Source organism: Tupaia chinensis, unplaced genomic scaffold (assembly GCF_000334495.1).
Source record: "Tupaia chinensis unplaced genomic scaffold, TupChi_1.0 Scaffold143636_1, whole genome shotgun sequence".
NCBI lineage: Eukaryota > Metazoa > Chordata > Mammalia > Scandentia > Tupaiidae > Tupaia > Tupaia belangeri.
The window spans coordinates 146,299-160,242 of NW_006203484.1; the positions used below are offsets into that span (position 1 = coordinate 146,299).

Consider the following 13,944-nt stretch of genomic DNA (forward strand, 5'->3'; position numbering starts at 1 on the left):
TAGAAAAACTGTGGCACATATACTCAATGGAATTCTATTCATCCATAAAAAAAACAAAAAACAAAAAACAAAAACCCTGGCTTTCGACAGGAAGTGGATGAATATGGAAGTCTTACTGCTGAGTGAAGCAAGCCATGCTATAAAAGGGAGGCATTGTATGTCCCCACTTAATATATACCGAGTGTCTGCACTTTATTACTGAAACTAATTGTCTAAAGGATATGGAAACTCAGTATAGAGATGTAAATATCAGATATAGTGTGTGTGAAAGAGCAGGGTCTGAGGAAGGACATTTGGGGGAGGGACAGGGAGGCAAAACATTAATGGCATAAAGAGGTGTGGTATTATCTGTTGAAGATATTTCGTAGTTTTATCAACAGTACTAGGGAGAAATGTTCACCTGTTGAAATATCCATTTTGTAAGATAAATAATAATGTGACTGAATGTATGGAAGAAAATGAAATTAAAAAAATGGTTATGAGGTAAAAACATTTAAACATGTAAATAATTTGTTTAAAAAAAATAAATAAAATTATATGCGAGAGAAAAAAAGAAAGAAAGAAAGCAGGGTGTTGTTAGGGAGAGCTGGGAAGTCACTAGAGGGACATCTGAGAGTCATAAGTAAGGATATCTGTGCTGCACCCAGAAAGATGAGAGAAGCCAGACCTTCACAAACCTGAAAACAGTGCTCTAGAGAGAAGACTGAACAGTGCAGAGACCTGGCAGCAGAAAAGAATTTGGTGACAGAAGACACTAGAAATGTAACCAGTGTGGCTGGAGAAAAACTGGGGAGGGAGGAGATTGAAGAGGGAGGGGAACAAAGCTAGTGATCTGCTGCTTGTGACAAGTGTTTACAACAACAAACATTTATTATCTCACAGTTGCTGTTGACCAGAATCCAAGCATGTTCAGCTGCATCTTCTCAAGGTTCTTCAGGAGGGTGGGGCTATGGTCTGAACTGAAGCTTATTTGATTGAGGATCCATCTTCCAGCTCACTCAACACTTATTGGCAGTATTTATTTTGGAATGAGGGTCTCAGTTCTTTTCTGTCTGTTGTCCAGGACGTGGGATAAGTGGGTTTCTCTATGAAAGCATAGATCTTTGCTACCAGGGACTCTGCACAGGGCAGATTATGATATCTCAACTTAACTTCACTGGAGTATTGGATAGAGGACTGTGGGACAATAGACTAAGAGAAAGATGGCAGGAAATGGCAGATAGAATGAGCAAGACACAAGTCGTGGACTTTTTATAACTCAATCTTGGAAGTGGCACCCAACTAACTGTGATGTATTGTGTTGTTTAGAAGGCAGTCACTAAATGAAATCCACCCTTAAGGGAAGGAGATTACAAAAGGACATGTAGACCAGGAGGCATGGATCACTGGGAGCATGGCCGAGGCCACATTCCATATAGACTAAGATGAGGCACTTGGGACTGATTCTAAAAATAATGGGAAACTATCAGAAGCTTTTATTCCAGAGGAATAAAATGAAATGAATTTCATTTAATTTCACACTTTCCTGGTGCATATTGGAAACAGGAGCAAGAGGAGAAGTGACTTTCTCTAGATCACAACACTGGAAACCATTCTACTTGAGTTGTATTGTATGAAGTATTCCACTACTTTTTTTATTTTTCTTTTATCTTTAAATTTATGCATTAGCTAGTATGATACTAGCAAGGGGTCCCTAAGAAATTTATGGAAAATAGAAATTTTGAAAACAACTGAGCTGAATTTCAATTTTTTTATACCAATGTACTTGAATTTCATTTTCCCATAAACATTTTGAAGTCCCCTTGCATAGGTGTTTCGTATAGGTATTTGTAGTTATATACATCTTATGACATCCTCCAGAAGTAAATGCTAGAATGTTCTCCATTGTACAGGTGGGGAAACTGGAGAGGTCTTGGAAGACATACGACTTGTACAGTGCCACATAACTGGTAGGATGGAGAATCCAAGTCAGTCTACAGCAATGTTCTTAAAGCTGGGGCCCTGGCAGAACACAGACCTTCCCCAAGCGCAGGCTGGGTTGGTGTAACTATATATGTTATGATATGTCACAGGGGTAGAGGGTGAGCAGTGGTGGCCTGGAGGGGCTCTTAGGGAAGTCTTGTCTAAGGAGGAAACCCAGGTAATGAAATCCCAAAAAGTGACCTCATTTTCCTGATATTAGACCCCAGAAGAACTTGGAACCCTGGCCAACAGGCATCCATATTCTAGGTCCAGACCCCTATCTGGAATTGGCTAGAGATGCTTAAGAGAGCGTGTTCTCCAATTGTATCTCAACTTTCCAAGGTTCTAGTCTCACAATCCCAGAGAAAGAGCCTTTTCTAACACCACAGACTCATCCCAATGTTCTGGACATTTGCCAGGAGATGTCCAAAGGTAACACAGAGTAGTCCAGGAAAGGCCAACCCAGACCAAGTCACCACTCTGACCACACTTGGGCAGCTCCATCCCCTGCCCATGTATATATTTGGAGGAAGAATCATGATAAGTGGGTTGTCATGTATGAGCACAGGTGAATGAGAGATTAGAAGCCTAGTGGGACCATCATGTTTATATCTCTGGTCATGGCTGGTAGGGTGGGAAGAGGAGCATCAACAAGTTCCTCTTCTTCCCAACTGTTTATCTTGAGCATTCAAAGGGTATGTTTTCATCCCAAGCTAGAAGACTGGATAGACACAAGTCTGTGGCTAATCTGGAGAGCTGAAAGTTACATGGAGCAGAAGAAGCAGTAATGATGTACCACAGAGGGCTTGTGAATCTTTGGCTGGTTGCTGGTCACTATCTGTGCAGAGCTCGGTGAACAAGATCAGGTAGGAGCTCACCATAGGGGTCATCTACTCCCTCTCCACAGTTCCAATGAGAACCAGAGCTTGGTTGGGGTGCGTGCATTGCTTTATGAGAACTTTGCTATAAGGGATGAGAAGCTGAGAGTATGGGGAGAGAAAGCAACTAGAATCCACAGTACAAAGTAGCAGTGAGGAGAAAGCTATTTGAAGATAGAAGGCCAGAAATCTGCACAGTGTCAATCTCAAGTATTCAGGAAATTAATGCTCAGCGTGTGTGTATGAGACTACCTAGGGCTATGGAAAGAGCACTCAAAAAGATTAGAAGGAATACTGTCTAGTGCCCACACAGCTAGGAAGAGTATCTGCTCCCACCAGACACAACAGAAAAATCCATTATTCATGGGCATTGGATTAAGTAAACAAAAGAGTCTCTGCAGTGGAAAGAAATTAGCTTAGACTGTGAGCTCTGCTATGGGCCCAATTAAACTGCTTTTTGTTTGTTTGTTTGTTTGTTTTTGCTATAGGGTGCATGTGCTCACCAAAGAGAGATGGAGACAGGGAGAGAGGTTACCTCCCAAGGGGATGGCCACACTGCAATTCCTTCTCCACTCTCCTCTCAGGAATTTAGGCATGCACGCACACATGCCTGGTGTGATTTTTCAAGTCACCAGGTCCAGGAATTGAACCATGGAGCTGGCCGTGTGGGATCCAGTACCTTAACCTCCATGCCACCTGCTGGCCCATACCCAATTAAATATTAAAAGCAAGATCAGAAAAGATCTGACTCTTCTAAGCAGATAAACCACAAGCATATATGTAGGAGTTTATAATGTCTGGCATTCATCAAAGTAAAATCCCAATGTGGGGCACACAAGCAAAGTTTATGAAGCAGAAAATCACAACCCATAATGAAAATAATAAATCAGTTGAAACAGACCACAACTGAAACACATGTTAGAATCAATAGAAGAGAACATCAAAAAAAGAATTATTATAACTCATTCAATATTTTAAAAATTAAGATAAAAAAATATTTAAAAGATCCAAATTAAATTTCCAGAAATTAAAAATGTAACATATGACATGAAAAAATATACTGAATGGGCTTGCAGGTGGCGTGGTGGTTAAGGGTGCTGGACTCCCACATGGCTGACCACAGTTCAAATCCCGGGCCTGGCAGTTTAGTTCCTCTCTCTCTCTCTCTTCCCTCTTTGTCTCTGGTCAAATTAATATGAAAATTAAGTAAATAAATAAAGATAAAATAAAATAATTCTTTAAAAAATACACTGAATGGAGGTCAGTGTTATTGCTAGGCTTAAAGGCCAGAAACCAAAGCATTCCCAGTTTAATGTTGCTGGTAGGAGATCATAGTGAGATCTGGCAAAAATCAGGTCCTGGTCCTTCAAGTGAAGGAAGTTCCAGGACACAGATATCATATTTTTGGAACACCCTGACCAAAGATCCAGATTTCTGCAAAGAAATTTTTAAGTCATACCCAGAAAAGATGAAAGAACAGAACATCCCAGTTACTGGGATTTCCTGAAGCAGAGAAAATGACAAAGACCAGGCATTGCTAAGATGCGAGGATGTGACTGTGAAGTTTACCCAGGAGGAGTGGCAGCTCCTGAGCCCTGCTCAGAAGGACCTATACTAGAACATGACCCTGGAGAACTCCAGCAACTTGGTGTCACAGAGGTATCAAGCCTGCAAACCAGATGCACTCTCCAAGCTGGAAGGCAGTGAACCCCTGTAGACACCAGAAGATGAAATCCACAGTCCATCTCATCTGGAAACTGAGAAAGCTGATGATCATCTGCAGCAGCACTCACAATACTGCAAAATGTATTAGGGACAGAATTCACTTGGAATTGTTCATTGGAGCAAAAGTCATTCTCCTATACAGCCAAATTATGATATGTTTAATTTCCATGGAAAAACTTTGAAATCATATTTGAGCTTAACCAGTCAGAGAACAAGGTGTAACATTCAGGAGGCTTTTGAGTCTTAGGAGGTCCTTCCTCCATGATAATCATGAGCAAACTCATACTAAAATCAAATTCCATGAAAATACAAAACCCAGCAGCATTAAGTAACAATTTCTTAAATGCCAACGAACAGACAAAACAGAGAAAGTTTATGAATGTATGGAATGTGGGAAAGCTTTACTCAAGAATCTCATCTTGGGGCTGGCAGATGGTGTAGTAATTAAAGTGCTGGACTTACACATGATCGACTAGGGTTCAAGTCCCAGACTTGGTGGCTTGCTTTCTCATTCTCTCTCTCTCTCTCTTTCTCTCTCTCTCTCTCTCTCTCTCTCTCTCTCTCTCTCTCTCTCCAAATTGAATAGCAATAAATAAATTAATAAATAGGGAAAAAAGTAGTGACACCAATTTATGCAAAGCCACATTTAAACAATGCTAGGTTCTTCTTTGAAAAGAAAGAGAGAGAGAGAAAGAAATAAAGAACTCTCGGGGACCAGCAGGTGGCATGGTAGTTGGGGTACTGGACACTCTCACATGGGCAAGTACAGTTCAAGTCCTGAACCTGGTGGCTTGATTTCTCACTTTCCCTCTCTCTCTCTTGCTTTCTCTCTTTGTGTGTTTCTCTCTGGCCAAATTAAAATAAATGAATGAACAAATAAAATTAAGTAAATAATTAAAAACGAAATCTCAGCTTACTGAACACAAGTGAATTCATACAGGAAAAAAAAACAAGCAAAAAAAATAAAACTATGTATGTGACATATGTGGGAAAACTTTCTACAAGAAGTTCAAGCTCAGTGAACATCAGAAAAGCCACAAAGGAGAGAAAACCCAAGCATGCAGTGAATGAGGGAAAGTCTTCCTTAGGAAATCTTAGCTTATGAAGCATCTGAAGACTCACAGGACATAAGCCCTATGTATGCAGTGTATGTGAAAAGAAATTCTCCAGAAAGTTCAAGCTAACTGAACACCAGAAAACTCATACAGGAGAGAGCACCTTTATGAAGGTGCTGAATGTGCCAAAGCCTTCTGCAGGAAGGCAGAGCTCATTATACATCAGAGGAAAGAGGAGAGAAACTCCAAAGTGTCATGTGGGAAAGACTTCTCCAGAAGATCACTGCTCATCATACATCAGTGAGCTCATACAGGAGAGGAACCTTATATGTTCGGTGAATGGAGAAAGGCTTCATTCAGAAGGGCAACCTTATTATACATCAGCAAAGATCTTTTTTTTTTGGAAAGCATGTCATTTGTTTTCATTTCATAGGCTCAAAGATGAACTTTGGACTAGTGAGTTGGTGATGGAACAAGACTTTGGGGACCACTGGGATGAAACTGATAGGTTTTGTATGTAAGAAGGAAACAAATTTTGAGGCCAGGGGCAGAATACTATGGCTTAAAATATCTCACTCCAAAATTCCTGTGTTGAAAATCAGTTGCTATTGTGATGGTATTAAGAGGGTCAAAACTTAATCTGTTCATGGCACAAAGAACTGGGATCTTTGATAGGTAATTAAGATTACATAAGGTTATTGTGGTGGAGCCCCTATGACTGAATACTGGTGGCTATGTAAGAGGGAGAGACAGCAAAGCAGACACACCACACTCTTGCTCTCCTATCACGTGATGGCCTGTGCTGTCTCAGAACTCTGCAGAATGTTCCCACCTGCAAGAAGGCCATCACCAGATCTGGTCCCTTGACCTTGGACATCTAAAACCATGAGTTCAATAAACTTTTATTCTTTTATAAAGAATTATATATATATATTTTACCAGAGAGAGATGGAAAGTGAGAAAGCAAGCTACCAGGTGATCTTCTGGACTCTAATGTACTCATTCCATCAGAAGAAGTCAGTCTGCTAGTTGTAGAATTACATGCCACTGTCAGTTGCTGAATTCCACAGGAACCAGTGCACATTCTCATGTGTAGGGAGGAAAACAGAAAATTCTCTGTGAAGGAGTTATTAAAATTATTAATTAATTTATTTTAATTTACATTTGATCACGTCTTTACAGGATACATTTCTTTTTCCAAAACTAATTCCATGCATGTCAGGCAAGACAAGGATATTACCATATACATTATCATCAACAAATGGCTTATTTTTTGCCAATTAAGCATACTTTTACCCTTTTTTTGTTCCCCCTCCCCTCCCTTCCATATTAAACTTTTTACATTTTATTGACTCACAAAAAATCTTAAAGTATGGACAAAGCTAGAATCTATGACAAGTGCACTGTAATTTTCTTCTGAAACAATTTTTTTCCTCTCTCTATTCCCCCTTTTACTAAAGAGAAGTATAAACTAACTTATTTGCAAAAAAAAATTAGGTTAATCTCAATTTGGTCTGTTATTTGCACAAACTCTCATAAGAATTCAATTTCTGATGCAAGGCAACAGATACTATTGTATCATTGAACTTAAGCAAACAATCATTCTGCCACAAAATAAGAATGCTCACAAATTTTTTCCAATTGCAAAGGGGTCAGGAAGGGAGAAAAGTTTATGTTATGGTTAAAATTTTTCTTTTTTATTTTTAACAAATTGCTGAACTAATTAACAACTCAAAAGAAAACCAAAATTTTTTAAAGAATTATTTTATTTAACTTTATTTATTATTAATATAATTATTATTTTTCAGTTTGATCAGAGAGAGACAGAGAGAGAGAGAGAGAGAGAGAGGAAGTGAGAAAGCAAGCCACCAGGTCCAAGACTTGAACCATGGTCGGCCATGTGGGAGTCCAGCGCCTTTAACCACCACGCCACTTGCCAGCCCCGAAAACCAAAATTCTTAAATCTTGAAGACACCGCATAGAAGAAAATCAGTAATGTTTTAGAAAAAAGTCATAGAATTCTATTTCAACCAGTTCAGTCTGGTGTAATCTCTCTTTTGTTGAATTTGCAGTGTTACTGTGGTCTGACCTTTCCTTTAACATTATTATTATTAATATTTAAGAACTTTTCCCTACCATTAAGTAGACCTTTTTCTGGTCATTTCTTCTTCTCTTATTTGTCTGTCTGTCTTTAGTTTTCCTGGTATAGTACTCCCTTCAGAACTTCTCAAAGAGTTGGTCTGGTGTTGTTAAATTCTTTCAGGTTTTGTTTATCTGAGAATATTTTTCTCTTTTCTTCCCACATGAAGGATATTCTTGATGGATATAGTATTTTTAGTTGAAAATGTTTTTGACTTAACACTTTTGATGTATTTTCCCATTCTTTCCATGTTTACATTATTTCCAACAAGAGGTTAGCCTGATAGGATATCTTTTTAAAGTAATTTGATGTGTGTGTGCGTGTGTGTGTGTGTGTGTGTGTGTGTGTGTGTGTGTTTGCCAATTTTAGTATCTTATCTCTGTGGTTTTGGTCAATCTGGCTATGATGTGCCTTGGAGAAGATCTTCTTGGGTTGATTCTATGTGGAGTCCTTTTTATTTCTTGGGTCTTGATCTTTGAATGCCTCTCTAGGTTTAGAAAGTTTTCTTCCAGGACTTCATGGAATAGATTATCAATGTCCTAATTAGTTTCTTCACCTTCTGAAATACCAATTATCCAAATATTTGGTCATCTAATGGTATCTAGTATTACTCATATATTATTTTCATTTGGGGGGGGTTATTTTCTCAGTCTTTTTGGTGAATTTTTCTAGGTCAGAGGCTCTATCTTCTGCATCTGAGATTTGATCTTCTACATGATCTAATCTGCTTTGGATATTCTCAAGGGAGGTTTTGATTTCCTGTATTACAGCCTTCGGCTCTAACAGTCCCGTATGATTCTTTTTTATGATGTGTATTTCCTCTTTTAGATTGTGGAAGAACTTCCTCACCTACTGGAACATACTGTCTCTTTTCTCCTGCATTTTCTATCTTTCTTTCTTCTTTTTTTTTTAATTTTTATTTCACCAGAAAGACAGACAGAGACAGAGAACAAGAAATCACCCTCCAGAGGAGATGGTCACACCGCAATCCCTTCTCCTCCATTCTCCTCTCAGGATCTTGGGCACACATGCTCACACGCCTGGCGTGAGTTTAAGCCACCATGTCCGGGACTTGAACCACGGTCAACTACATGAGAGTACAGCAATGTAGTCATTATGCCATCTGCTGGTCCCTCTCCTACGTTTTCTGGAGTTCATTGTTTCTCTTCTCTTCCATCTCTGTTAGCTTTGTCACTATGAATATCCTAAATTCTTTATCTGACATTTCCACAAGTTATTGTACTGTCTGTGAATGATGAAGGGCTGCTCTTTCCCCTTGGGGGAGAGATATTTTCTTGATTTCTCATATTTCTTATGCCTCTGCAGTGGTGGATTCGGGGTCATCTGATGGAGTATATGCTACTTCCTTCTTTCTGACTTTTTTCTGGGTGTTGGGCTGGAAGGAGGGATTCAGGGCAGAGGCTTTCCAGCTAAAGGGCAAGACTGGTCTCACCTCAGATGCACATGGATTCTGGCTTTCTGCTGGGTGTTGGCTGTGAAGTATTTTTTAAAAACTTCTGGAGGTTAGGGAAAATAAGTGGCATCAGTGGTGGGAAGCACATCTAAATTACCCAGAATGGGTAGCTTCTCAATGGTGTGGCCTTTGCTGGTGATTCAACTAGGATGTGCTAGTTTTTCCTCCCATTAAGATGAGAAAAGTGTAAATTATATAATAACATAAATTATATAATTTTTTGGTTTCCCTTCCCATGTTTTGATACTTTGTTCACTTTTTTTCTCAGTCTCTAGTGTGACAACTCTCTATCCTGTTGTCTTCCTGTAGGAGACTCATTATTTTATCCATGTTTTCAGTCATTTCCTGATTCTGTATCTTTATCATTTATGCCTTTCTAACTACAGTGTGTGAATGATAATGATAAAGGACTCCTGGGTGTGAAATCTAGTCTAAGGAGTAAAGTGGACTTCCTCAGGCTAGGCTGTGAAGCATACAATCAGGTCCTCAAACAGACCAGGCCTTCTGACAGCTAAAGTCACTGTGCTTTCACTTCCCTTCACAAGGAAATCTAATAATGAAGGGAATCACTTTTCTGAAAGATCATCAGCCTTCCCTTGCCCCAAGTCAGTTTGAGACAGGGAGGGATAAAGTCACTCAGGGAAAGCAGAGAGAAGAGGGATGGCAGAGGAGGAAGTAGGGTTCTAAGAAAGAAAACACCTTTCATTTATCAGAGCTTTCCTTCTATTTTGTTTTCAGGTTTTCTGTTTTGGCTTTGCAAAGAACTTTAAACTTCCACCTTAGAATCATATTCATCCCTTAATACCAGGGACTCATTTGCTTGGAAAGAGGTCTTTCTAAGAAATTCAACAAAGTGTTAATTTATTAATTTATCCAAATTAAAAAAAAGAAACTGACCTCAGGCCATTTTAGGACTGAACTTTACTGTGTGTACCCATTAAAAATGCCCTAATCTGGCAGAGAGGTACTAACCAGAGGAGACCTCCAGGAAGCTCTCATCTTGGGGCTGGCAGGTGTCATGGTGGTTAGGGACATTCATCTCCCATGTGGCTGACCATGGTTTGAGTCCTGCACCTGGCAGCTTCCTTTGTCACTTTACCTCTTTCTCTCTCTCTCTGTCCTCTCTGGTAAAATTTAAAAAATAAGTAAATAAATAAAGTTAAATAAAATAATTCTTTTAAAAAAGTTTACATTCATCTTGAAGGAGCAGAGAATAAAGTTACTATTACAAGTTAAGAAAAGAAAATTACCTAAGAAAAAGGGGGAAAGGGACATCTCTTCACTAAATTTTAACACAGAAAAATAAGTATCTTACTTTTAATTTGTATATGCTCTTTCACCACTCTTGCCATTTCTAGTTGATATTGTATTAGAGGTCCTAGCTAGTGCAATTAGGCCAGGAAATAAAATATAATGCACCCAGATTAGATATAAAGAGATCATATATGCAGCTGACATGATCTTGTACTTTGACAATTCTAATGAGCTGTCTTAGTCAGTTTGGCCACTATAACAAAATACCATAGACTAGATGACTTAAAAACAACCTAGGAGTGCAATGGTTGGATACTATAATAAGGCTATCTTTAGTTTTCTAAGAAACTGCCAAAATGTCACCCAAAATGCTTTATATATTATATTTCCAAAAGGAATGAATGAGAGTTCCTTTTGCTCCTCATCCTTATCAACATTTGGTATTATCAGGGTTGTTGTTTTTCTTAAGCCATTCTAATAGATGTGTAGTGAAATCTCAACATGATTGTAAAACACAATTTCCTAATGGCAAATGATGCCAAGCATCTTTTCATAAACTTATTAGTCATCTGTATATATTATCTTTGATGAGTTGTCTGTTCAGATCTTTTACCTAGTCTTTTATTTTATAATTTATTATTTACATTTAATTGTACATCTTTATGGCATACAAAATGGTTTTTCAAAGCCTGCATTCAGTGCATGATAATAAAATTAAAAAATACCACTACAAACATCTTTTTCAACAAAGAGTCTTACATTCTTTTACCTGCTAAGCCCTTTTTCCTGGGTTCTTTTTTGTTGAGTTCTAAGTGTCCTTTTGGACATTTTACCAGCTATGTGTTTTGCAGTTATCTTCTTCCACTCTGTAGCCTGTATTTCACATTTTATTTACTTATTTATTTTAGAAAGATTTTTCTTATAGGGCACATGTGCTCTCCAGAGAGACAGAGAAAGAGAGAAAAAGTGAGAAATCACACCCTCCTGGGGTAAGGGGAAAGGGCCACACTGAAATCCCTTCTTCTCCATTCTCTTCTTGGGACTTTGAGTACACGCACAGGTGCACCCGGCATGAGTTTCAAGTTGCCAAGTCTGGAACTCAAACTACAGTTGGCCATGTGAAAGTTCAGCACCTTAACCACGATGCCACTTGTTGACCCCAAAATATTCTTTTAATACCTCTTTCACAGAACAGTTTTTAATTTTAATAAATCCCAAATAATCAACTTCCTATTTTATGAACATGCTGTTGCTGTTGTGGTTACACATTCATCATCAAATCCTAGGTCATCTATTTTTATCCTATGTTTCCTTCTGGAAGTTGTATAATTAAAAAGAAATTTCCAACAACCTAGGAGTGCAATGGTTGGATACTATAATAAGGCTATCTTTAGTTTTCTAAGAAACTGCCAAAATGTCACCCAAAATGCTTTATATATTATATTTCCAAAAGGAATGAATGAGAGTTCCTTTTGCTCCTCATCCTTATCAACATTTGGTATTATCAGGGTTGTTGTTTTTCTTAAGCCATTCTAATAGATGTGTAGTGAAATCTCAACATGATTGTAAAACACAATTTCCTAATGGCAAATGATGCCAAGCATCTTTTCATAAACTTATTAGTCATCTGTATATATTATCTTTGATGAGTTGTCTGTTCAGATCTTTTACCTAGTCTTTTATTTTATAATTTATTATTTACATTTAATTGTACATCTTTATGGCATACAAAATGGTTTTTCAAAGCCTGCATTCAGTGCATGATAATAAAATTAAAAAATACCACTACAAACATCTTTTTCAACAAAGAGTCTTACATTCTTTTACCTGCTAAGCCCTTTTTCCTGGGTTCTTTTTTGTTGAGTTCTAAGTGTCCTTTTGGACATTTTACCAGCTATGTGTTTTGCAGTTATCTTCTTCCACTCTGTAGCCTGTATTTCACATTTTATTTACTTATTTATTTTAGAAAGATTTTTCTTATAGGGCACATGTGCTCTCCAGAGAGACAGAGAAAGAGAGAAAAAGTGAGAAATCACACCCTCCTGGGGTAAGGGGAAAGGGCCACACTGAAATCCCTTCTTCTCCATTCTCTTCTTGGGACTTTGAGTACACGCACAGGTGCACCCGGCATGAGTTTCAAGTTGCCAAGTCTGGAACTCAAACTACAGTTGGCCATGTGAAAGTTCAGCACCTTAACCACGATGCCACTTGTTGACCCCAAAATATTCTTTTAATACCTCTTTCACAGAACAGTTTTTAATTTTAATAAATCCCAAATAATCAACTTCCTATTTTATGAACATGCTGTTGCTGTTGTGGTTACACATTCATCATCAAATCCTAGGTCATCTATTTTTATCCTATGTTTCCTTCTGGAAGTTGTATAATTAAAAAGAAATTTCCAGAGGACATGACCCCTTGCCAGAAGAGAGAGACAAAGAGACAGAGAAAGAGACAGGTAGAAAGAGAGAGAGAGAGAAAGGAAGTGAGAAAACACTTTCACATGGAGAATGGTCATGCCATAATCCCTTCTCTTTCATTTATCCCTCCTTGCAGAAGTTTGGGCATGCATGCATATGGGCCCAATGTTTCTCTAGGTGCTGTGCTGAGAAATGAACAGCAGTCAACCATGTGCGATCCAGTCACCTTAATCAGCAGCTGGCCTGAAGTTGCAAAATTTTCATTTTTATATTTAGACTTTTTATTCATTTGAGTTAATTTTTATGCAAAGTGCTAGGTATATATAGATTATTTTGGCATATAGATTTCCAATTATCCTGGCAGAAATTTATTGAAAATATTTTTCCACTGAATTGTTGCTTTCTGTTAAAAATCAGTTGACTGATATTCGTGTGGGTTTATTTCTGAAGTGTTATTTTTTATCCCATTGGTCTTTGGGTCTGTTGTCCACTAATACAAAGGTCTTTTTAACTATAGAATTATAGTATGTGATGAAGTTGGTTAGTGTGAGTCTTCCAATTTTGTTGTACTTCTTCAGTATTGGATTGGTTAGTTTAGGTCTTTTGTTCTTCTATGCAAACCTTATACTCAGTTTTTTTTGATATATATCAAATAGCCTTCTGAGATTTTGATTGGAATTGTGTTGAATCTTTATATGAAATTGGGAAGATTTAACATTTTGACAAGATTGAGTCTGTGTATCCATGAATATAAACATCTCCATTTATTTAGATCTTTGATTATTTTCAACAAAGTTTGTATAGTTTTCTTTTTTAATTTAAATTTATTTGTATTCATTCACTGTACATCATTACAGCATACAAAATGAGATTTTTCCATCCAGAGTACACTGTATATTGTCTCAATCAAGCACGTCAACAAACATGCTATTGTCAGCAAATAATTTTCCATTTATTGTTTTCTGTATGTTTTGCTTTTTTTCCCCCATCCTTGATTCCCTGTCTCTTACCCTCTGCCATCTCCCACTCTCCTCCC

At 37.9% G+C, this 13,944-nt stretch overlaps 1 protein-coding gene across 1 annotated transcript in view; it reads right to left on the reverse strand.

The window, feature by feature from the left end:
- The window catches only part of LOC102492399 (uncharacterized), a 144,603-nt gene that overhangs the window by 48,114 nt on the left and 82,545 nt on the right, over positions 1–13,944 (reverse strand). Inside the window, exon 7 of the mRNA XM_027766695.1 lies at positions 4,410–4,637. Within this exon, the coding sequence (XP_027622496.1) occupies positions 4,410–4,637 (228 nt within the window). The remainder of the gene's footprint in view (positions 1–4,409; positions 4,638–13,944) is intronic.